At 39.2% G+C, this 26,384-nt stretch overlaps 1 protein-coding gene across 6 annotated transcripts in view; it reads left to right on the top strand.

Moving 5' to 3' along the window:
• The window catches only part of SIDT1 (SID1 transmembrane family member 1), an 82,855-nt gene that overhangs the window by 37,034 nt on the left and 19,437 nt on the right, over positions 1-26,384 (top strand). For 3 of the 6 annotated variants that reach the window (XM_045540257.1, XM_045540258.1, XM_045540260.1), the window contains exons 5-14: positions 1,938-2,039; positions 2,661-2,744; positions 4,311-4,398; positions 5,862-5,933; positions 6,746-6,839; positions 15,213-15,256; positions 22,800-22,871; positions 24,214-24,359; positions 25,149-25,222; positions 26,048-26,114. In XM_045540257.1, the coding sequence (XP_045396213.1) occupies positions 1,938-2,039; positions 2,661-2,744; positions 4,311-4,398; positions 5,862-5,933; positions 6,746-6,839; positions 15,213-15,256; positions 22,800-22,871; positions 24,214-24,359; positions 25,149-25,222; positions 26,048-26,114 (843 nt within the window). Of the gene's footprint in view, positions 1-1,937; positions 2,040-2,660; positions 2,745-4,304; positions 4,399-5,861; positions 5,934-6,745; positions 6,840-15,212; positions 15,257-22,799; positions 22,872-24,213; positions 24,360-25,148; positions 25,223-26,047; positions 26,115-26,384 lie in introns of those variants that run through there. The other 3 variants (XM_045540261.1, XM_045540262.1, XM_045540263.1) reach the window with 3 other exon arrangements.

Genomic DNA, 26,384 nt, shown 5'->3' with positions numbered 1-26,384 from the left:
CGCTATATTACAGAAGAGCTTGTAGACTGAAAAGTCAGTGACAATTATGTATTATGGCTTCTTTTTATTTTTAAAAAATATAAATATTAAACCTTAATAATTTGCATAAAAACCTCAAACTGGAATAAAGTATTCTTAAAACACACTAGTAAAACAAAACAAATTCCTTGATATCTATGAAAGTCTCACTTTACTCCTAACTGTTCCCATTTTTGGCTTGTATTTTATATCCTCTTTGACTGCAGGAAAGGTTTTTTGTTTCTATAAACTTACCCAAAGGACTGCACAGTCTCAGATAACCTGTGTCAATCACTGTCTCTGCCACTATTTCTGTAGACAGAAGTAGGTTGCAGAAACTGGACAGGTAGTCAGGCCCCGGATGGTAATTTTTAGCCTAAATTCCAGCAATACTTTTGGATACTTGTCATTTGCCTCTTTCTGTTAAAAGTTGATTGTCAGGGCAGGGGTCAAAATATTTATTTGGGGTTTATGGTAACCTAGAGATAAAGAAGATTGATAATACTTTGGCATGTAGATAAAGCTCCAATAGGTGTTTACTGGTTGCACAAAACCAGTTACTATCATATATAGGAATATATATGATGTTCATTATTGCTAATAGTAATCATAATAATGCTCTTGAGTTACAAAATATGGTTCCCCTGAGAACCAAGAACACCTCTTGGGAATTCCAGTCTACTTATCTTCTGAAGAGCCCTGTGTTATATGTATTTGAATCAAGCTCCAAAATGAAGTGGGCTCTAGGGGGTATTGCCATCTGTTATGAGGTATGAATAGATTTCCAAATAGCCTCACTAATGACGCTCCTTAATCACGAGATGATTTTTTCCCCATTAGAACGCTTTGGATTATTGGAAAACATTCTATTTTTATTGCCCTAGTTCTTGAAATAGTGTTAGTAAAGAGGATGTTGGAAAACAAAATTAAGTTGTAACATATTTTGCCTCTCTTTTAAAGTGATAAGTTTATTAAAGTCTTAGGATATGAAGCTTGTTTGGGTTGGTTTCCTCAAAATATTTATCATAAGCTTAACACAGCTTCTCAACCAGCTACCGTATTTGTAACTACTGGGCAGAATTCCCCTTTCTGCATCGTTAGCAACATGTTTACAATTTAGAGTTCATACATTTTTCCAGTGGATTCATAATCAAAGTAGGTAAACAGTATAACCTCTTTTGATTAGAAATGTTTCCTTAGAAGGAACGGGATCAGAGTTCAAAAAAAAAAAAAGAAATGAAATGAAAAGAAACAAAAAGAAAGAAAAAGAAATGTTTCCTGATTCTGGTGATATTTGAGAAATACTTTAAAAGATACTTCAGCCTGCCCAAAATTGTGAACATATTTCAAGGGACTATATGGAGGGCTTGATCTTTGAATCTAAATATCTTCTCAGTATATTCCAGCAAGCAAATAGACTCTTCAGCAAAAGATCTAGGGGAAGGATTGATCACATGCAAATTCTCGCCTATGAGAAAGCAGTTAAAATTCTCGAAGAACAGGCTTATCTGGTTTTCAACATGGAGCTTCATATTTCCCAATGACCACACAGAAGTAAATTTTATCTCATGTTATATCCTGCATATCTCTAATTCAAAAGGGTGGGGGTGGTGTTTCTTAAGCAGGAAATGGATTGAAGTGTGGCAAAGTTTGGTTGAGAAAGAAATGGTCATACCATGGAAAAATGAAATGGCAACATTGAACGCAACAGCTACTTTGTCTTATCCACTGCTGTATTCCTAGTCTGGCACAGGGCTCTGCACAGAGCAGTCAGGCAATACGTCTGAGGTAAATGGCTGACTGAGTTAATTAGTGGAGATTCACTGAGGCTCACCTATGAATTTTGCATCTAATAGTACAGGAAATAATCCTATTCATGTGAAAATATTAACAAATGTCTTCCTTTTTCTTATTCTCAGTATTTTCTATACAAGTTTCCCAAAGACGTGGACTCAGTTATCATTAAAGTGGTGTCTGAAATGGCTTATCCATGTTCTGTTGTCTCAGTCCAGAATATCATGGTGAGTGCTGAGAACCTGTCAACCTTCTAGCATGGAATATGGAACATTATATTAACATTATCCCAGAGCAAATGGAAAAGAGGGGTGGGAAGCATGTTGCCCTTTTACTGCATATCTCCCCCCAAACTGCCAAATACTAAGAGCAGTTTCTGTGAACACTGAGTGGGCAGTCCATGTTTGCAGACATTGATTTAGAGAGATAAAGCATAGTTGACTTCTCCCCAAAATCAACAAAGAAGAGAAGGAAGGAGGGAGGGAGGGAGGATCATGACAAAAAACAAACAAGACCAACTTGTGGGTTCCACAAGAAAAATAAAATAGAAACCTACCATTTGTTTTTAAATTTTTATTGTAACACCGGGTCCTTTCTGTCTCATGAGGTGAACAAAAAATGGGCAAAATGTTATACTCTTTAAGACAATCAGTTTATAATTCTCTTCAATATAAACTGACTTACTTTAGAGGAGAAGGCACCAAGTTTTAGGAGGACTATTTAATGACTATTCTGGGGGAAAACTTTTCATGGTGATCCAGGTGAAAGGCCCTGACAGGACCTAGGTGTGGTATGACATCATATGACATCAGGGATGCTTTCTTTTTTATCCCTCATGCATGCTACAGTGCCCGGTGTATGATCTTGACCACAATGTGGAATTTAATGGTGTCTATCAGTCCATGACCAAGAAAGCTGCCATCACGCTACAGGTGAGACATCACTTCTGTGGTCATTATGGTCAATGACAATACTCAACTGATACTCTAGGCCAGCATCCCAAAGGGATGGCCATCCACTGTGTGCGTTGGATCTCCTTCCTTTCTGATTGGTTTAAAAACTAATATTATTATACTATGCCTGAAATCAAAGCCTAGGTAATGGTAGACAATGCTACTCTGCCAGGTACCCTCTTTCCCTTGGGGATTCTGGGGACCCTATGGTGCAATGGGACATACATCTGGCAGACTAAGATGTAGGGCCAGAGATTCCAATCTACTCATTGGGACTGCTAATTTAGGGTGAAGTTTATCATATCCATTTAAAGCAATTCTAATCTGTACCAGTATCAGTAAGTAAAAGAAGACCTCAACTCTGGACAGAATAGACAGGTTTAAAGGAATATGAACCATATTTTTGTAACAATGTATCCTTTTGGTATTTGTAATTAAATGATTATTTCAGTGGTCATTCTTTAGCAAAAATATGCACACATCATGTCAGCATATTTGCAGAGGGATTCTGTCCCTGCCTTTGGGGTGATACTTACTTGAGGTACCTGCAACTTGGCCTGTTCTTTAGGATAAGGTGATACTGTTTATTGAAAACAAGTGAAGACTGAAGAAAGGTTAATCATAATTTAGGCAGCAGACCTAAAAATTTCTATCAGTCAGGCTTTAATTTTTGAGGGCCTCAGATTTAATATCCCAAATATCTGCTCCTATTTTCAGAATTTATTTCTTCCTTAGCATTCCAGCATTATGTGGTTCCAAATTAAAAAGGATGGTAAAACAACCATAGTAGGGAACTTCAGATTTTACATAATCCAGGACACTAAATTAATGAAGAGCAAAGCATATTAGCACGCGTCTACCTTGGATGTGTTTGGCAATAAATTGTTACTTCTCTTTTGGGCCCATGCTTCAATCTTGGACCATTTTCTCAGTGATAGCAGAAATCTGGGGTTGATTAAGAGAAAAGACAGTTGTAGAACTATAATGGACCTTAAAGAGCATCTTGTCAACCACACTTCATCACAGATGAGGAAACGGGGACTCAGAGAAGCATCCTCAGAGAAAATCAAAGCCAGGATGATAACTCAGATCTCCTGACTTGAGTCCTTTCCCTCCCTAACCTAAATTATTTATTTAACTACAAACTGAGTGATTTTTAGAAAGTTATTTATCCCTCATGCATGCTACATTAGATTTTAAAATAAAAATTTAATATATAGTATTACCTATTAGACACAGATTGTTGACATACTATTTATATGGTGTCTGTTACAGTTTTAAGCACTCAAATGGCCAAAACCAGATTGAAATCAGAACAGTGTATCTATTTCCTTTAATTTCTTGGATGTGACAATTATCTCATTATGGATAATCTGGAGTAGATCACGGGTATGTGAAAGTCCTTTCTAAGGAGTTAGAGGGCAGGGCTGAACTTTACTTTCTTCTGTTTCCTCTTTCTTTCTGCCCCCTACCCCCAGGGACTTTCTCCCTTCTTCTTGCTATCTTTCTTACCTGCCTATCATAAGGTTGTTATGTCTTATGCAGAAGAAGGATTTTCCAGGAGAGCAGTTCTTTGTGGTGTTTGTGATAAAGCCTGAAGATTATGCCTGTGGAGGATCTTTCTTCATCCAGGGTAAGAGCTTGTGAGGAGTACTTAGCTATTTAGAAAAACCTAAGGGTGACTTTGTCTTCAAGGAAGGAAGGAAGGAAGGGAGGGAGGGAGGGAGGGAGGGAAGGAAAGAAGGAAGGAAGGAAGGAAGGAAGGAAGGAAGGAAGGAAGGAAGGAAGGAAGGAAGGAAGGAAGGAAGGGAGGGAGGGAGGGAGGGAGGGAGGAAGGAAGGGAGGGGAAGGGAAGGGAAGGGAAGGGAAGGGAGGGGAGGGGAGGGGAAGAGAAGGGAAGGGAAGGGAAAGAAAGAAGGGAGGGAAGAAGGGAGGGACGGAAGGAAGGAAGAAAAGAAAGGAAGAAAGACCTGAAGGAAGGGAATGAAAGGGAAGCCAAAAGTTCATCTCTAGTTCCCATTAAGTAAGGGTCCCTCAGCAGTGACTTGGCAAGGTGGTGTGAGAGATACTTGAGAAAAAAACAAAAGGAAGAAAATAATACATCTAAAGATATTAGTGACACTACAAAATATCATTCAGTACTTTTCATCTTTTCAGAGTCTTGTATTCCCTCACGCCATGTAAGTTCACTCAGTTAACCCGTTACAACAAATATTTGCTATCGTGAAGTGATGACCTTACACAGAGGATCAAGGTTCATTTCCTAAGATCAGTTTGGTAGCTCAGCAGTAATGGAGCCACTTAGATTTACCAGTAGTCATCATTTCCACAAAGATGTCAAGGAAAATTCAGAGTTCTCCATTCCAGTTGCCCAAATTGTACCTTGTAAGATAGTAAGAAAGCCAAGTGCAAAACTTATCCCAATGATAAGGGGTTGTGTGAGCTCTTAGGGATAATTCATACAGTTATGGGTAACTACTCAGTAACTACCTTGGAAATGAAATAGGCTATTTATTGAAAACACAGACCACCAGCCACTGATGAACCATGTGTGTCTAACACAGAGGCTGTTTACTGTAGAGTGTAATATGGTTCCCTTGATATTTAGGTAAAATTTCGGCTAGTATGTTCTTTAATCTCTTAATTACATAGAGTTTTACCAATGTCCAATGTTCCTTGTAAACTACAAGCCCTTTGGTGACTATATAAGGGGAAAGAACTCACTGTCTAGAAAAATGCAAACCAAAAGAAGAGGTAGCTTTCTATTTTTGTAGCTGTTTTCTTCAGTTATCTGTGGATGTCAGGGCAGGGTCAAACCTTCTTCACTGGAGAAGGGAGCTACAATCTCACACGCATCAACTAGAGCTACCAAAGTGCACCCAAGCAAAGGCCAAATGGAGAGAGTCTTAACCAAAAGGGATATTAGGTGGTTTGAAGGTTTAGGGGGTTGGATTTTCCTCCAGTGCTTGCTAAAATAAGATTCTGCAGCCAGAGTTAATTCTGGAATTTTTTTTAACAACTGTTCAAAAGAGAGGCCAAAAATCTAGTATCTGATTTACTGTGACTTGTTCTTTTTTTGTTTGCTTTCTTAACCAGAAAAGGAGAACCAGACCTGGAATCTACAACGAGCAAAGAACCTTAAAGTGACCATTGTTCCTTCTATTAAAGGTCAGTGTTAGCTCTAAAAAGCTATGGAGAGATTCCTGTGTCAGGAAATCTATCATATAGTTTAATACTAATATCATCCTTCCAGAGAAAATCATCATGAGAAAACTAAAAGTATATTTACCTTAGGGATAGAAAAGAGAATCAGAGCATTGTGTTAAATCCCTTCCAAAAAAGAAAGGAAACTCCATTGTGAAATTGTGGACAGGCAGTCCTTCCCAGCTTCTGCTGGGAAGTCACCACTGAAAAGGAGCCACTCGTGGATAACGTTAGGGTGGAAAACTTAGTAGGTGCTCACAGCATGGGTGGAGAAAAATTTCTCACACAGAGATAAGGATATAAAAGTATAAAATTTATTTTATCTTCTTAGAAGGATAGAGAGAGAGTGAGAGTGGGAAAAAGAAAAGGGAAATAAAGGGAAAAAGAGAGAGGAATTGTGTGTTGAGGCACTCAAAAGAGAAGGGAGGCCCCCATGCAAAGGCCAAGAGGCTTGTCTGTTTTTATGGGGACAAAGAGAAAGGAAAAAAAAAGTGATTGTTGTCAGTTAATAACAGAAGTGGCTGTGGAGTAATTAGCAGGAAGCAGCAGCAAGACATCAGGTTGTCTGTCTTTCCTGGTTTTTTCCTGTGCCTGGAGACTCAATTATCTCTGAAGTGTAGTTAGGTTTATCACTGGGGATGTAATCCCACCCCTGAGATATGGTTTTGGGCAGGAAACTGAGGCCTGGAGTTTGCACCCCTGCTGTCCCTCCAGGAGCTTCTCAGGAACTCCTGGAGGCTATAACAACCTGACCAAAGTTGTTTCTCTCCCCTCAGGATCCGTTTATGTGAAATCCAGTCTCTTCAGTGTCTTCATCTTCCTGTCCTTCTACGTGGGATGTCTGCTCGTTGTGTTTGTTCATTGTGTGAGGTAGGTCAAAGGTTTCCAGAGATGCTAACCCCCTTTGCCTGTCTCTGTGTGATGATTAGAGCACAGGCTGTAGAGCCATAGTCACTGGCTTCAAGTCGACCTCAGCCAGTATGTGATTTGGGCAAGTCACTTAACTCTCTGTGCTTCAGTTTCCTCTTCTGTAAAACGAGATAACTTACCTTATAGAATAGTCTATCACTACAGTGTTTACATTAATATGCACACAGTAAGTGCCAGTAGAGTGTTGGTTATTTTCATAGTCAATGAAACCTCAAAAAAAAAAAAGGGGCAACTTGTATATTTTTTAGACCAAAAAATACTCATTGTAATGATCAGTTTTTCCTAACATGGAGGTTTAGAAAGAATTTAATGGCTAAAATAAATCTTGAGGTACAATAAATAGCAGGAGTAATATGCTTTTATATCACTTTACCAGGTGCTTTCCTGCTATTATAGCAACAATTTTGCAGTACATGTCCCTTGGGAGGAAAAAAGGGAGATAATTGTGCTGCAATGTGAGCAAGGAAATTTCCCTTCACAGGAGTTTAGAGCCCCTGATGAAAAGAGCACCAGGCTTCCTTGCCTCTCTCACAGCAGGGCTGAACCTTGAGGATTCCATTCTTTGTTGTGCTCTCTGTTTCACAACTACAAAAGAATGGCAGGAGGTTTACAGTAAACAAATGTTCTTTCTTGTCTTGAACATGTAAAGAAACAAAGCCACATTAGGGCTTTGAGACTGTGAGGCAAGATTAACTCCATCTGTAGAAAGACCTTATGGCTACCCCAATGATACAGCTACGGGTCTCAATGATGCAGGGCTACCTCTGGCTCAAAAATAACTCCCTTCTGTGACCTCTGTGAAGCTTTTGAGATGAGATACTGCTTTGGAAAGCGATAGATGACTACTGGCCAAATCTGGGACAATTTGAGCACCAAAATTATTAAGAATAATGAATTATAAACCATTGGAAAAAATTGAAATTCGTGAGTCTGTATTCATAAAGAAAGGAAAGACCTCAGATATACACCCAATGAATCCAACCAATTTACTGAAACAGGTTCCTTTGCTAAGGGAAAGGAGCCCTTAGCAAATACTGGCAGTGGAAGGGAGGACTCTTACATATGGCGGAATGCCAAGGGCTGACTGGTAAATATGAAGGGGGAGTGCTGGAGTTGGAAAAAGTCATCATTTTGCAATCATCATATTTAAGACTGGACCAGGTTAAGAATCATCAGTGGATGCTAAATCTCGGGGGAGAGATCTGATGATGATCAAGATGTTTATAAGGCCTTAAAGTGTATCCTCACAAACTGCTTAATAGTTGTAAGTAAAAAAACAGTAAATATACTGTGAAGAAATCGAACACATTGACTGGGTGATGAAAATTAATATCACCAAGGGAAAAATGGACATTGTGTGCCTCCAGATTGACACACTGACAAGGACATATCGTCACTGCTGTGGCATTCCAGAAGTACATATTTTGAATCTAATCATGTGGAAAAAGTAAGCAAACCCAAATGATAAACATTCTATTAAAATGTGTCATAAAAGACAAAGAAAGGCTATGAAAATGTTCCAGGTTAACAGAGACTAAAGAGATGTGACAACTAAAGACAATACTTGATCTGAGACAGGCTCTAGTACTAAAAGGAAAACAGACTTCTAGAGGACATTATTGGGTTGATTGACAAAATTGGAATACTGATAGATAAGACTATTACATCAATGTTAAATTTGTGGAATTTGATAACTGTATTGTGGTTATTTAAGAGAATATCTTTATTCTTTCAAAATATCTAGAGATAAAAGTCCATGATGTATGCAACTTATTTTCAAATGGTCCAGAAAATGCATATTATAAATCTTGATACATATATTGTATCTATATTATATATACATTTATATATATGAAGAGAGAGAGAATGATAAAAGTAAATGTGGTATATGCTAACAATAGGTGTATCTAAGTAAAGGGTATATGGATGTTCAATGTTCTATTCTTATTCCTGCAAGTTCTCTGTAAATTTGAAATTAGTTTCAAATAAAAAGTGAAAAACAAAAACCCCAGGCTACAGGCAAATATTATACCTGGAAAGTATTTATATTAACTGATTAGCAGCTCAATTAATTTATCAGGTCATAGTCACTAATATTTAACAAGCACCTGCTGTGTGCCAGGCAGTGTACTGAGCCCTCTAAGTAGATTATCTCCTCTGGGATGCCCCCAACAGTGGATACAATGATTATCACTATGTGACAGTTAAAGAAATTGAGGCACAGAAAGATTAAGTAATTTGACCAAGAATTCACAGCCAGGAAATGAAAGAGCTAGGATTTGAACTCAGGCAGCCTGGACCCCGAGCCTTAGGTCTGAAGAGGTTGATCAAGATAGGTCTGGAGTGCTCAGGGTATGTGAGGGAAGACCCTTGGCACGCTAGCAGGGATCTGATTGAAAAAGCATTCAAAATGCTTCCAATTTTGCCTCGGATGAGTTCCAATGTCATGGAAAAGAAGTTCCTGTCTTCTGCCTCTCATAGGAAGACTGTCTCTACTCCTGATGTTTTAGATTTTAGAAAACAGGATTACCCCTCTTTAGTTAGCTACTATGCATAATTAACATGTAAACAGACAAAAAAAATGAGTTAATAGCTGGTTATTAATCTCTCTACAATTGTTGCTTAGCCAACTGAAGCAAGCACAGTTTTTGAAAGTTGTGTTATAAGACTATTGAAACTTCTAACTTGCAGATTATTTTGCTGCAGTAGAATGCACAAGCATAGATTTTTTTTTCCAAATATAGATAAACTGGAAATAGAAATCTGGAGACTTGAGAACTATCTGGCATTCTAAATAGAGGAATAGACTGAAAAAATGCTAATAGGAGAACTCATTCTTCATTAAAAAAGCAAAATAACAAAGTTTTCTACAAAACCCCATGAAGCCAGTTCTCTCAGCATAATGCCATTCACTTGACAAGTCCCCTGTACCTTATTATTAATACATATGGGATTTGTAGTACATGCTATGAGATCAGGATGGAAAACATTGATAAGAGACATGGCCCCTACCCTCAGGGAGCTGAGAATCCCAAATGTCTTCGTGCTGTATTGGCCTGAACTTAAACACTGTTCCCTTCCTGTCCCCCAGCCTCAGTCCATTCAACATGTATTTATTAAGCCCCCTACAGTGAACGTGCAGGCTCTGGGCCAGGCACGGTGCATGTGTTCTCTTATTTGTTCTTCTCAACCACCCTACCAGACATTGAGTCCAAACTGTCCAGTCCTAAGTACTCATCCTTGCCTTTGATTCTTGTACAGTTATCCACTGCCACAATAATGTTACATTTCAAAAAGCCACAAAAAACTCCTGTGGCATACAGCAATAAATATTTAAGTTTATATGAGTTTATGGGTCAGGTGGGTAGTTCTGCTAATCTGGGCTGGGCTCAGAGATCCCATCTGGGTGTGGTCAGAGGGTGTGATCTGCTGGCAAGTCCGCTAGGAGCCGGCTCTCCTAGGCCGGCCTCAGCTGCACTTGGTCTCTCCTCCAGCAGGCTGGCCTGGACTTATTTGTCTCTAAGAGAGATTGCAGAAGGGTGCAAGGCCCCCTTAAGATGTAGGTTCAAAAGTAGCACAGTATCACTTCTCCCTCATTCTACTGGCCAAAATAAGTCCTGCTGCCAGTCTAGATTCAAGAGATGAAGATGCAGACTCTACCTTTTGGTTGATTGATTGTGCCAGATACAAGATGAGGTGCGGCCGTTTTCCAATCAATTTAGTACAGTTCTCATTTGCTATTGTTCCCTTTATTCACTGGATACTGGCTGCCTCATCCTAGCTTTGTAAATCATTTAACTCTTCTAATGAAGAATTTTTATCAGTTCCCAAACCTAGTGCAAATGTGGGTAAAACCCATTAATACAAACACGTAATCCAAACACATCATCTTCTATGAGTCCATATAATCGCTTGCCAGTCAATAGCACTAAATTTTTTAAAAAGAAACTTCACATTTGCCAGCTAGAAGGGTCAAGTCAAATCATAACTGCTCTCTTTTTTTTCTTTTCTTTCCTTTTTTTGTTTTTTCTTTTATCTACTCTCCTTAATGATATGCTTTGGTCATTCCACAAATATTTAGTTACCATCTCCTATGTGCCAGTCGTGTCCTAGAGGTTAAAGATACAGTAGTGAACAAAGCAGTCTAGATCCCACTCTGATAGAGCTTACATTGTAAAGGGGAGAAACATACAAGGAAGTAAGCATTTAACAAAGAAAATCATTCCAGCTAGTGGCAAGAGGCAAATAAACCCAGTGGTGTGTGAGAGAATGATTGGATTGGGGAAGCTACTTTGGATTTGATTTGGTCAGCAGGGAAGCCCTCTCAGAACCAGGACCTGAATGGCAAGGAGCCAGCCACTTCAGGATGCAGAGAGAGAGTGGTCCAGGCAGAGAACAAGCAAAGGTCCTGAGGCAGGGATAAGTTTGGTGTGGCTGGCAACAAAAGAGACATAAAGAGAAGTTCTTCCACCAAAAATACTGGGATCAGGGTATGCAACTTCTAGGGACCCTATCTGGAAGTAAATAAGAGCATGTACCAAAACATGAGCATGTCTGGCCTCCAACTTTGCTCCTCTACCCCTCCAACCTCATTCTGAGAGAAGAGGGTAATTCCCCTTTTAATTTTTGACAGGTATTCCCAAATAATATACCTGGTTTGTTTATAACAGCTTTATTGAGATACAATTTATAGAACATAAAAGTTACCCCTTTGAAGTATACAATTCAGTGATTTTTAGTATACACAGTTGCACAACAGTCACCACTACTTAATTCAGAATATTTTCATCACTCCAAAAAGAAATTATGAGTTCAATAAGACTAAGATACAAGATCAATATACAAAAATCAGTTGTATTTCTATACACCAGCAATGAACAATTAAAAATGAAATTAAGAAAACAATTCCATTTTAAAAAGCATCAAAAAATTCCAGCCTGAGCAAGAGTGAGTGAGACCCTGTCTCTACTTAAAAAAATAGAAAGAAATTAGCTGGACATCTAAAAATATATAGATATAAAATTAGCCGGGCATGGTGGCGCATGCCTGTAGTCTCAGCTACTTGGGAGGCTAAGGCAGAAGGATCGCTTGAGCCCAGGAATTTGAGGTTGCTGTGAGCTAGGCTGACTCCACGGCACTCTAGCCTGGGCAACAGAGTGAGACTCTGTCTTAAAAAAAAAAAAAAAAAAAGCATCAAAAATAATAAAATACTTAGGAGTAAACTTAACAAATTACGTGTAAGATTGGTACATTGAAAACTACAAAATACCATTGAAAGAAATTAAAGAAGACCTAAATAAATAAAAAGACATCCCGTGCTCATGGACTGGAAGATTTAATATTGTTAAGATGGTGTAGTAGACAGATGTCCATGTCTTAATTTTCAGAACCTGTGAATATGTTACCTTACATGTCAAAAGGAACCTTGTAGGTGTGATAAAGTTGTGGAGATTATCTTGGATTATCCACATGGACCTAATAATGTAATCACAAGGATCCTTATGAGGGAGACAAGAAGGTCAAAGGGAGAAGGAGATCTGAGATACGACAAAGCAGAGGTTGGAATGATGTACTTTGGAAATGGAGGAAGGGGCCATGAGTCAAGAAACACCTCTAGAAGATTGAGAAGGCAAGGAAATGGGTACAGGAGGAATACAGCCCTGGGTCACCTTGATTTTAGCCACATAAGACACATTTTAGTATTATGACATCCAGAACTGTAAGATAATAAATTTGTGTTGTGTTAAGCCACCAAATTTGTGATAGTTTGGTACAGCAGCAGTAGGAAACTAATATACACAGGAATACTCCCTAAATTGATCTACAGATTCAACACACTTGCTATCAAAGTCCCAGCTGGCTTTTTTACAGAAATTGACAAACTGATTTTAAAATTCATATGGAAGTGCAAGGGTCCCAGAATAGCCAAAACAATCTTGAAAAGAAAAGAACAACATTGGAGCACTTACACTTTCTAATATGAAAACTTATTAGAAATCAAGACTCTGGTGCTGACATAAGAAAGACATATAGATCAATAGAATAGAATTGTGAGTTCAGAAAGAAACCTTTATGTTTATGGTCAGTCAATTTTCAACAAGGATACCAAGACAATTCAATGAAGAAAGGATATTTTTTTCAACAAATGGTGCTAAAACAAATAGATATCCACATGAAAAAGAATGATATTTCTTTCTACACAACATGTACAAAAATTAACTCAAAATGGATCAAAGACATAAGTATGAGAGTCAAAACTATAATAAAACTCTTAGGAGAAAATACAGGTGTATAAATCTTAATAATCTTGGATTAGGCAATAGTTTTTTAGACACTAAAAGCACAACTAACAAAAGAAAACGATAAATTGACCTTCATAAAAATGAAAACTTTTGTGGGGATTTTTTGGGGGGGGTTGTTTTGTTTTGTTTTTGAGACAGAGTCTTTCTCTGTTGCCTCGACTGGAGTACAGTGGTGTCTTCACAGCTCCGTGTAACCTCCAACTCCAGGGCTGAAATGATCTTCCTGCCTCGATCTCCTGAGTAGCTGGGAGTACAGGCATGTACCACCATGCCTGGCTAATTTTTGTAGAGACAGAGTCTAGCTATGTTGTTTAGGCTGGTCTTGAACTGCTGGCCTCAAGTGATCCTCCCGCCTCAGCCTCCCAAAGTGCTAGGATTACAGTCATGAACCACCATGTGCAGCCAACTTTTTTGTTTTGAAAAACACTATCAAGGAAGTGAAAATACAACCCACAAAATGGGAGGAAAATGTTTGCAAACTGTACATCTTGTAAGAGTCTAGTTTCCAGACTATATAAAGAATTCTTACAATTCAATGATAAAAAGACAACCCCATTTAAAAATGAGCAAAGGACATAAATAGATATTTCTCCAAAGAAGACATACAAATGACCAATAGGCATATGAAAAGATGTTCAACATAATTAGTCATTAAGGAAACACAAATCAAAACTACAATGAGTCTAGGTGCAATGGCTCCTGCCTGTAATCCTAGCACTTTGGGAGGCTGAGCTGGTAGCCTCCCTTGAGGCCAGGAGTTTGAGACCAGCCTGTGCAAGAAGAAGACCCTGTCTCTAGTAAAAATAGAAAAATTAGCCAGGCATTGTGGCATGCACGTATACTCCCAGCTACTCATAAGGCTGAGGCAGGAGGATATTTTGAGCCCAGGAGTTGGAGGTTGCATGAGCTACAATGACCAATGTCACCACTGCACTCTACCCAGGGTGACGGAGCAAGACTGTCTCAAAACAACAACAACAACAACAAAACTGCAATGAAATGTCACATTCACTAGGATGGCTATAATAAATTTTTAAATGAAAAATAACAAGAGTTGGCAAGGCTATGGAGAAATTGAAACCCTCATACATTACTGGTGGGAATGTAAATCAGTTCTTGCTGTGTAGCCACTGTGAAAAACAGTTTGGAAAAAAAACTTAAGCATAGAGTTACCCCATGCCCAGCAATTCTACTCCTAAGTATAAACCCAGGAGATCTGAATACACATTTCCACACAAAAACTTTTACAAATGTTCACAGCAGTATTATTCATGATAGCCAAAAAAGTGAAAGCAGCCAAAATATCCATCAAGTGCAAATAAATAAATGAAATGTGCTATATACATTTCGTTGGAATATTTTTCAGCCATGAAAAGACTGAAGTACTGATACACACTACACCATAAATGAACCTTAAAAACATTATCCAAAGTGAAAGAAGTCAGACACAAAAGCTCACATATGGCAAAAGTTCACATATAGTATGATTCCATTTATACGAAATGTCCAGAATAGGCAAATTTATGGAGACAGAAAGTAGATTAGTGGTTGCCAGGGGCTGAGGGAGTGGGGAGTGAGTGCTAATGGGTTTGGGATTTCTTCTGGGAATGATGAAAATGTTCTGGAATTAGGCGGTGGTGGTAGTTGTACAACTTTGTGAACATACTAAAACTCACTGATCTGTGCACTTTAAAGGGTGAGTTTTATGGCATGTGAATTATATCTGAAAACTGATGGATGAATGAGTGATGCATATGCCTGGGAGTGGAATTGCTGGGCCATATGGCAACTCTATGTTTAACTTTTGGAGGAACTGCCAAACTGTTTTCCAAAGTGACTGCACCATTTTCCATTCCCACCAGCAGCAATGTGTTAGGGTTCCAATTTCTCCCCACCCAAAAATTTAAGAGATACTAGAAGACAAATCTGCCACAGAGTCTATAGGGAACAAATAAATGTAAAATGCTGAGGTTTCGCTGCCTTAGGAGTATGTATATGTGCTTGTTTGCAGGTTTCAGAGAAAATCCATCGATGAAAGCTTTGGTTCCAATTATGGTAAGACAAATCCCTGGTTTCAATTCAAAATGATGTCGAATAGTATGGTGACATCCCAGTTGGTGCTGCTCTTGTCTCTCTGCCTTTTGCAATTTAAAAACACTTGCTTGATTTCTACGCCACAGGGTAGTCTAATCTGCAGTCTTTCTATGGAAAGCAGAGCTAGTGAGAACCCATTTTATAACGGATAATTATCGCCATGTGGAGCTCACTCTAAAAACCTTTACTTGGAGTGTCCCGTGTAGTTATCCACAGATCATTTGCCAGCCATTCATCTTTTTTTAAAGTTTAATTGTTTCTAGGACATAATTGTTCATCCTGATCTTATCCCAAAGCTGATTTGTGAACAATAAGAACTTATTATGTCAACTCTAATACAGAATTTACTTTACCCAAACTGAGATAGGGTCTTTTTTTAATTTAAGTATCTAGAAAATGAAAATATTTGAGACTAGCAAGTATAGTAAAAAGTATAACTTTAGGGAATCCAGAGTAATCAAATCTCCAGCCATTGTAATATTTCCTTTCTTCCACTCTGAGAATTTGAACAAAGGAATTCAATTGCCTGATCTTTTTAACAAAACTTAAAAAACTTAAATGTCCTCATTTTCGAAAAGTCTAAATCAGCATGAGTTAATCAATGCTCACAAGCTATTTGGCATAGAGTGAGAATTTGGAAAAGGAATGATGAAGTGGGACTTGATTTTTAAGTCACATGTAGCAGATGTTTAGTTTTATGTTTTCCACACTGAAATGAGTGCACAGAATCTTAGATGTAAACTCACTCCCTACCCCCCTCCAGCAGGAACATTTCTCCTTTTGTTGGAGAGCTTGCTTTATTTTTTACATTCAACTTCGTTAATGTCAGCATGTCTATTTTTCCAGCCACCCAGGCACTTTGTTTTAATAAACATTCAGCTGCCAATATAAAAGACTGTAAAAGAACACCTGCTCCCATGGCTTTAAAATGCTAAGTGCTCCTTTCCCTTTTAGTCATCAAATGCTTAAAAGAATTTGTATTCTTTCTGGATCTCATCTGTTTTCCTACAGTGCTCCCAGGTTTTGTTATTACTATAGGCCTAGTTGAACTTAGGCCTAAATTCAATTGGTTGGATCCCACTAGGTACACTGTGAATGGTGGCCTGTTATATTTTATTGTATGAGTGAGGTCTTTTTATTATTATAATAATAATTAAAGGAATTCCGTGTTCAGAAAGGTCTCCTGAACATTGAACCATAAGTAGACAGAGCTGGGACTTAAGCCACATCATAGTTCAGGGTCAGAAAGCTTCTGAAAATTAGCTAAGAGCTAGAGACACCCTTCAGATGGCAAGCAGGAATAAGTGAGCGACCAAAAACAGTAAAGATGTGTCATTAAGATTCATGTAGCTGCAAGTAACAACAGTAGCAAAAACAATAAAATGTATCTCAAACAGGCTTAGTCAGTAAATAGGCTCCTATCCCTGGAAGTTGAGTAGAAGGGTGGACTTCAGGATCAACTGGATCCAGTGGCTCTGGTCCATTTCCCTGCCATTCTCTTGGCTCCGGTTTACTTCCCCGGCTGGAGATGAGCTGAGTTGAGGCTCACACTCTCACCTGACAACTTCAGAGGGAAGCACTTTTTCCAAAGCCCCCAACAACTTATCCTCATGTTTCATTGGCCTAGAGTGGATCATATACTTATTGTTAGACTAGTCACTGAAAAGGAATAGATTTACCTACACATCAAATTTAAACTTTTAAAATTAGGCTGAGGTCCTCTTTCTTTGAGACCAGGGTTTCTCAAACTCAATATTATTGACATTACAAGCCAGAGAGTTCTTTGCTGTTGGGGGCTATTCTGTACATTACAGGATGTTTAATAGCATCCTTCACCTCTACCCACTAGATTCCAGTAGTACACTCCTTCCTTGTGACAGCTATAAATGCCTCCAGACATCACCAAATGTCTGGCAAGACTGTCCTCTCTCCTCCTTCTGCTTGAGAACTACTGACCAACACAGCAGCTGCCAGGCACAAGTGAGGATAACTGAACAAAATGCCAGCTTAGATAGGAAGTAGGGAATAGGAATGCTCACACAAAGGGCTTTGAAATAGGAGGAAAATAAGGAAATTTTGCAATGCAGAAAGGCCACAGGGAAAGATGGCACTAACTCCATTGGTGACCACTAGAGAGCCAAGACCTGGATGCTTAAAATAAGAGCAGAAGACAAGCTCTGCCCAAGGGAAGAACCAGTCAGTGACTTTTTTAAGCATTTTGAACATAGCATTGAGAAATCAGCCAGGAGCAAGAGACAAAGGCAAGTGAGGACCATATCTGAACACTAACGTGAGACATCCAGGGGAGGAACCTTGGGAGAGGAGCAAGGACACGGAAATGTCTTTTCTTCCCAAGGCCAGGTTCAGGGTATCTGTGCAGCACAGGAAGGTCAATGGAGCTCAGAGCTACAGGAAATGCCCTGGAATTGTGTCCAGGGAAAATGCTAGAAGCAGCTTCTGAAAGGGGAAGGGGATCCCACTGGACTTCTCATGTTGTCTGCCCACATCATTGTGGAGCTAGACATCTAAAGAACTTGGCCTAACACTTTCACATTAGGTATGACTGGGGTGGAGGACACGGAACCAGGTCCCGTAAGTTGCCCAGTTGGCTGCAGTTCAGTTCTAGTCAGGTAGGGATAGGAAGGCTGCACTACAGAAATCTGGAGGCTACTCTGCATTTTTTTCTTTGACATGCCTGCAGTTCTTTAATTAATTTGTGTTTGAAAAATGTCAATGTTGGCTCCAATTATATTGAAAAGCAAAAGGATTTTTTTTTACACTTCATGGGATGAAGAAGGAGCTAAGACCCTGGAGCCTGCGTAAGAGGGAAATAGTACTGGTAAAGAGCTGCTCCAGAGGCCTTGAAGAGATTTTTTACTGTGGATTGAATGACTGGACACTGCACCCTCCAATCATTACTTAATCCTTAAGACAGGGCCTCTGTGATCACCTGAAGTGTACTAAGAAAGACTCTGCTCTGAAAACATTTCCTCCACTTGCTCTATCAGCAGAAAACCCTGCATTTCACACCATTGTTAAAGAGCCTCTTCAGAAATTCCACTACCAACGGGGAAGGAATTCTAATGAAGCCTCCCCCACAGGCCTCTGGGACCACGTGAGCTGCCACCATGAACCTGGGACACAGCATGAGAGGAGATTTCTTCCTCATATGAGAGAGCTTGACAATCCTGACAAGTTTGTAGACCTAAGAACCAAATGGCCAACCCAATCCCTCCCTGGAGAGAGCTGTGACTGAATCAGCCTCTTAGCAAGGAGCAGGGTCCAGTGGGAAGAAGACAAGGAGTATGCTGTGTTTGGAGGATGCTGGGAACACAGGCCATTGTCAGGCTTTGAGGCAAGGGCTCTCAATTCTGCTCCTGCCTTTCTACTCTTCTTTTTCCAAATTTCTTTGATTTTTCTTGCCCAGTTTTTTTTTTTCTAGAGGAATTTTACTTTTACATTTCTCTGCAAAGATGAATGATTTTCTTCACTTTCTCCTCAACTTTTGAAACAAAGCACGAGACTAGTTGGAGTAGGTAGCCAACTGGCATCCAAATAAAATGTCATGGCAGCCAATACACATCATTTCTGACTCCCTCTTCAGCTTCCAACCTCCTGAGTCTTCAGAGACATAAGGGGGCCAGAACAACTATAAATATGAAGTCCCTGAAAGATCCAAGCATGCTCAGAATGAAATGAAATTTTTCTCCTCATGTATAACACAAAAAGCGAGTGTGCAAGCCTATCCTGTTCTATGTTAGTGAAGTAGACAGATGGCAAGGGGCTCATGCTCAGAGAAAAACACACCAAAACAAGTTTCCTTATTAAGATGAGATCATTCACAATCTTATAAGTCTGCTATTCCCAGCCAGAACATCTTGATCTGCCCTATAAACTGATAGCTTGGGTTTAATTCTGCTTTCCAAATACTATACAGTTAAATAAAGATATGGCTTGCCTTCCGAGACCATACTTGAAATCTGGAAGGAAATGCTTTAGTTTTTGCATTCTTAAAGAGGCCCGAGACATAAGCATAACTAACAGAATACTGTTATCCCATGTTGGCCAATCTCATATTTAAGTTTTGCATATAAAATTCCACAGAGTTAAAACATTTTTGGGTGCTGGCAATGGTATTGCACATGAAAATCTTGGTGCTCCTGTTCATCACAGAACCCATGGCGTTGGAGTTGCCTCAAAGTCAACAGGGCCAGCAAAAACACCCACACGAGATCATGCTCAGTTATGAGCCAGAGCAGAGTACAGAAGTCAGCAATTCCTCAAGTCTGAGCAGACCTACACAGCTGGTTTTATCCTTTCAATGGAGTTGTCACCTAACAAAACAAGTGATTGTTTTTGTTTGTTCACTCACTTTGATTTTAGTTTTTCTTTTTGTTTTTCTTTTGATTACACACATGCAAAACATTGGCTCCCAAGAAACCGTTTCAACAACCTCCTGCCACAATTGAATTCAAGCATTGTCCTACACATACTTCTAATTCCCGTATCAGAGGGCTTCCAGTAACACCAAAATGCCAAAAATTTTGGGTTTTATGATTTTAGTGTCATTCATCATTTACTATTTACATGTTTAATTATTTTCTAAATTGCATTTTAGACAAAGGACATATAGGTTAATGGTTGAAAATAAGGAACTTAAGCTTAAAAAGAGAAAATGTGAAAGATACTGAGGAAAATGTAAAAGACTACCACATCACCTAGGAATGAGACCAACACAGGGGTTACCTGAGACTCCACAATGAACTAAACTGAACGAAGATGCAGCATGACTCTACTCCAATAGGGAATCATGAGCAAGCAACCAATCTAAAAATCAAAAGTTGTGCTTACTTTTTAAAAATATGAGCTTATTAAAATGGAGATGCAAGTGAGCTTCAACCTCCTTGTCTCTTTTGACATATATTCTTAAGCACTACATGAAAGTAACACATTTACTACCAGTTATTCATATTTTGAAGGAAAGTCTCTGTATGTCAACTAAGAAGATAAGTTTGTGGCATACATACACAATGGAATATTACTCAGCCTTTAAAAAGGAAATACAGCCATTTGCAACAGCATGTCCTCCATGGATGAACTTGGAAGACATCATGCTAAATGAAATACATCAGACACAGAAAGAAAAGCACTGTATGATCTCACTTATATGGGGAATCTAAAAAATAGTCAAATACAGAGAAACAGAAAGTAGAACAGTGGATAACCAGGGATGGGGGGGGAGGAGCAAATGAGGAGGTATAGGTCAAAGGGTGCAAACTTGCAGTTATATAGGGTAAGTCTAGAGATCTAGTGTACAGTAGGAGGACTATAGTTTAAAATATTGTATTCTATACTGAAGATTTGCTAAGAGAGTAGATTTTAGGTACTCTTCCAATAGCAAGTCAGAGGTAACTGTGAAAGGTGATGGACATACTTAAGAGTCTGACAGTTACCTGTTTCTTTGCCTTAAATTTGGATGAAAAGTATAAATGGTGTTTATGCCATATTACATATTTGTGGGTTAGCCCAAGAAAGGCCCAGGGAACACCTAATTTCTCTAAATAATAAGGGATATATCAAAAGGTCTCCAAGCCTAGTAACAATACTGGGAAGTATGCTTTCTGGGGACCAAAGTGTGCATTCTGAAGGCCAAGGTCTGCATACTGAGGAACAGCCCAAGGACACTGCAAGCCAAAAGCCTTGCTGTCCAGCTGAGCCAACTCTTGGCGAAGCTACCAAAGGAGAAAGAAAATTAGTCCACAAGGCCATCATATTTGTCTCTCATCATTTGGCTAAAATTTTTTAACCTAGGATTTAATTTTTCTTCATGGAGGAAATTACTGGCTATACAAAGAATATAAAAGCATGATAAAGTCTACAAGGTTGGCTTGCGAAACTGAATATTTTTACTGCCCTCCAATGGAAATGAAGTTTGAGAGCTGGAGAAAGAGAGTTGACTATGACAACCTGGGAATTTTTGGAGGCTTTGGTTCTTTTGCTTGTGTTAAGCACTGTAACTTTACCATAAACTACGATGAACTCTTTTTTCAATGAAAAAACAAAAGTATATTTACAGTGAGGACATTTTAGAATACCCTCAGTTGTATTTCCTCACTGAAAATATATTTCCCTGCAATAGTACAAGATACTGACCAGTTAGCTCACAGTCTTTTTGTCTGTCATGTGATATGGGCAATCTCATGTCTCAGAAAGAAGAATTTATTAAAATTCCCACCAGCCTGACAATATCCCAGATCCTTAGCCAAGCTGAGAAGGCAGTGAAGAAATGAAATGTATTTGCGTAGATGAGTGTGGCTTTTAGAAATGTTGTGGCACTAAATCAGAGTCAGAGAAACTGCCTAGACACCTGCTAATGTATGGTTTCTGCTCCCTTTGTTCAGTTTGGCTTGATTCTTAGAAATGGATAACCCCAATGGCTTAGCATCTTGCCTAATAACCAGTAAGAAGACTGGGAGTTATTTTTCTCTGAAGTTTGTGGTGGGATGGCTCCAGAGACACCCCCAGACTCTCAGAGCAATGAGTTCACTCTCTCTGTTACAAGGAGTACTTCACTGGAAAAGCTTGAGGAATATTTTCTTAGAGTCTACTTTTCTCTCAATGCCAACAAGCAGCTGGCAACAGATACATCCATTCTACTTCCTAAATATCCTTCCAAATAACCCATCTTCCTCCACATCCTTAGTTAATATTGTCATAATTTATTGCTCCAGTGAGTACAGTAACTTTCTTCCTATCTGGGCTTCCTGCCTAAATACTATAACAAATAAACTTCCAAATTACAGTGGCTTGATATTGGAGTTTTGTCACTGTTGTTTTTGTGCAATTGTGGCTTCCCTAATAGTAATTCCAGACCCTTTATTCTTGTGATTCTGTAATACTGTCAGGAAAGAATCAGCTACTTTTTTTTTTATAAAGAGGCAAATAGTAAATATGTTAGGCTTCCTGGGCCCTGCAGGCTGTTGCAACTACACAACTGTGCCCCAGCACAAAAGCAGCCACAGACTTACTCAAATGAGTGTGGCTGTGTTTCAATAGAACTCTATATATGAATACTGAAATTTGAATTTCATATGATTTTCACCTGTCACGAAATAGTATTCTTGTTTTTATTCTTTTCCCCAACCATTTAAAAATTTTAAAAACAGCTGGGCTTGGTGGTTGGCACTTGTAGTCCCTGCTACTGGGGAGCCCGAGGTGGGAAGATCACTTGAGCCCAGGAGTTCAAGACCAGCCTGGGCAAAATCCCAAGACCCCCATCTCTAAAAAATAAAAATTTGAAAAGCATTCTTAGTTCGAAGGTTGTACAAAAGCAGATAGCAGGCTAGATTTGGTGTATGAACCATAGTTTGGTATCCCCTGTATTAGAATAAAAGGAAAATCAAATTTAAATTGTTGTGGACTGATGATTCAAGCTACTTAGATTTGTGTTGCTTTGTTTTAGAACTGAACATAAAGTGTTTGCCTCTTTGCTTTTTTTTAACAGGCTCAGGAAATATGGTGGTGTCACATCCCATTGCTGCCAGCACACCTGAAGGGAGCAATTATGGGACAATAGGTATTTCCCACAATGAGTCCTTCATGGAAGTATTTCCTCATTCTCCAAAGAATAGCATACAAAGGGCCCCCAGCCACTAATAACTGCGAGCACCGGCCAGGCAGTCATCCTATGAGATTGTCTTTTACTTGTAAGATGAATTAGTTGGAGGATCTGGAAGCTTCCTTCCAGCTCCAACTTTCTCCAGTTCTATTGTTCTGTTTCTTGGATCTGCTAGCCACACTTGAGCAGAATTCCCTACAATAACTGTCATCTAATAAAACGGCCCCTTGGGGACTTTTTCTGTACCCAGCTGTTCTAGGGCATGAGAGATATGTCCCAGGGAGCCTGACGTCAATTGACCAGTTGTTTCATTCTCAGGTTTCAGTGGAGTAAGGGCGATCGGAAGACTAAGGCAGTGCTGCAGGTGAACATGGCTGTAGGCTAACAACCCTTCATTCTGGCTAACTTCATAATTGAACCTGCTCTCTGCCACCCAGTCACATGGCAAACCCCAGTGTTCCTTCAGTGGCCTGAAAGGAACAGAATCCCTGTACCTGTCTTGCTAGGAGAGGAGCGCAGTGAGCTGCCTGCTGCTTCCATGTCACTTGCGGACCTATGAATGGTCCTCTTTAAAATGTCAGTGTAGAGGGACTGGGAATCTTGTATTCCTGCCCTGTTGTTCTGTAGCTTTGAGAAGCATGTGGGCTCAGTGCAGGCTACTTATTTTTAGTTCCGTAAGAACAGGATTTTTTTAAAACCATCTGAACAGAAGAAATAAAGCGGAAGGTAAGCTCAGCTCATGTGCTCAGCAAGCTGCACAAATTCCCATCTGCTCTGGGAAACATTCACGGGAACAGAAGGATTCTTCTTCCTAAGAATGTTGTTTTCATTATATAATCATAGATATGGCATGTGGGGGATTTCTGTGTACAAATACTTTATCCATGAGAAATGTATAGCTGCTGGATATGTGCGTGCTGACACATATATGTGATAGATGCTATACATAGCTATGTGCATGTGTATGCTTATATATGTATGTCCGTATTTTAAAATATGAAAGATGAAATACAAGCACAATGTTATTTTTGCAACCAAATAGTTAACAGAGCAGATGCCCTTATATTCTAATATGTATTCAGCCCTGGAGATAGACAAGTTAAATATAAAAATAGAAGAAGAGGAAAAATAAAACCATTGAGAAGGAATGGAGAGAAGGAACATGTCTCATGGGTAAGGAGTTAGTTTGGACCAACACAGTATTTTCTGGAATGAGTCTGCACTGTGATTTTTGCAAACAAGAATGGGCTTCATGGACTCTTCTTAGCTTTTGAAGGCAGATGAGTTTCCTCTGTTTCAGATGAGTCAAGCTCCAGTCCTGGAAGGCAGATGTCCTCCTCCGACGGTGGGCCACCATGCCAGTCAGACACAGACAGCTCCGTGGAGGAGAGTGACTTCGACACCATGCCGGACATCGAGAGTGATAAAAACATCATCCGGACCAAGGTACCTGGCCATCCTCTTTGAGAGGGCAGAAAGTTTGGCAGTGAATAAACTTCAGCAATGCCTCAGTTGCCTTTATTTTTCTTCCTTTAGAGGAAGTCAAATTTACCAGAGTGCTTAGATGAAACATAACTACAGACTAAAAGCAATACTCTGTGAATTAGCACTTTTTTCTTGAGGAAGAAAGTGAGAGTATTAAAGAGAAGAGAGCATTAAGACACTCTCAAGGTTTGAAGTGGCTGACTGTGGACAATAAGGGATAAAGGGATCCAACCAGATGGAAGAAAACATTGATTTGAGGAGTGTCCCCGGGAAAGCTCCCTGGTTCTGTACATATCATCCTTCAGTCGTAAAGTTCATTTCTTTCTGGCGTATCTTATTATATTGTGTTGTACCCAGAAGATGTGAAGGTGAATTGCACAGTTTCCACCCTGTGTAATTTAAGAACCACACAGTGGACAGGCTTTGAAAGCTGGGAAATCAATTCTTGAGATATAAGAAGTACCCAAGATTCTCAACAGATTGCCCACATCAGTCAATTCTTATTATTCCAAGGAAGATACTAGGATTTTTGTCAAGGTATCATGGGAAAAGCAAAATTAGAAGAAAAGTCTTGTATAATTTTAATAAAATAAATTTGATTTTTAATCAAATTTAATATATTTTAATAATTTTATCCTTTGAATATTTTAATAATTTTAATTCAAATTGAAATTTGTATAGCTCTTCTTTGTATCTGACACATGAAAAGCCAAGTACAGTTTTGCATTCTATTTTTATTTCACATCTCAGATGTTCCTTTACCTGTCAGATCTGTCCAGGAAGGACCGGAGAATTGTCAGCAAAAAATATAAGATTTATTTTTGGTAAGTAGATGAGCAGCAAGACCATGGTTCCCTAAAGTAAATGTAAACTTTTCTTTGTAAGAACAACGACCACTTAGTCACAAAACTCTAGGGCCTAATGAGGCACAGGCTTAGGTGATGATAGATAACCGATGATACATTGACCTGCAGTGGTCACACACGGATACAGCCTCCCTCCCAGCCAAGGGGCTGAGCTGCCTTGCAAGGACTTTTATCCTCTTGTGACAGCTCTTTCCATTCTTTTACTTGGTAACAAATATTAGAGGCAAACAAGGGACAGTGGGGCCACATGGAATTTCACAGTGGGACCACCAGTTTGGAACTGAGGTATCTAGGAGATACTGCTTCCCCTTCGTGTGATCCATTACTTACACACTGATGCTTAATCTAACAACAACCTAAAGAGATAGGCCCTCATTGATTATTTGGTTAAACCAGAAGCAGGTATTATTTATACTGTTTTATAAATGGTTTTGTGAAGAGAAAGGGGGGAAAAAACCCTAATATTTCTTGGGTGTCAAACATTGACTTTTAAATACATCATTTCAGTCGATATTGTCAGCGTACTCCTCTGCAACCGAACTGATAGTAGCCAAGAGGAGTTTTTCTTTACCTCTTTACCTTCCCTTTAGAGAAGATATTGTAGACCAAATGCAAGAGAGGGGGAGAGGAAGACTGGAGAAACAGGAACCACATAATCAGCTTCTAAATAGTTTTGCAAGTTAATTATGGACCTATGGGGTGGAAGGATTCTTTTAAAAATATTGAGCAAAGATTCTATTGTTACTTTGGAAATAACTCTCTCTGGTTCTTTCTGCGGCACAGGAACATCATCACCATCGCTGTGTTTTATGCACTGCCTGTGATCCAGCTGGTCATCACCTACCAAACAGTAAGTGCTGCCCCATCCTCAGAATCCCAGCTTTTATCCCGCAGGGAAAGTCTTCACTGTGACTTACGGAGAAAAGCATAACTTGGGATCAGCTCAAGAATTAATTTCCCAATTGGGTTCCGGTTGGACTTTGCCATGGCTTCATCTTTAACTGACCTTTCAATCTAGTTCCCAATTTTTCATTCACAAAGGGATCTGGGACCTCTTATATTGTCTTGTCTACCAATCTGAAATTATAATCTTGTACTCATGCAGGCATAATATCTATCA

This window comes from Lemur catta, chromosome 1 (genome assembly GCF_020740605.2).
Source record: "Lemur catta isolate mLemCat1 chromosome 1, mLemCat1.pri, whole genome shotgun sequence".
NCBI classification, from domain to species: domain Eukaryota; kingdom Metazoa; phylum Chordata; class Mammalia; order Primates; family Lemuridae; genus Lemur; species Lemur catta.
Note: the sequence above shows the minus strand (reverse complement) of the source record. Positions and strands in the feature narration are given on the sequence as shown.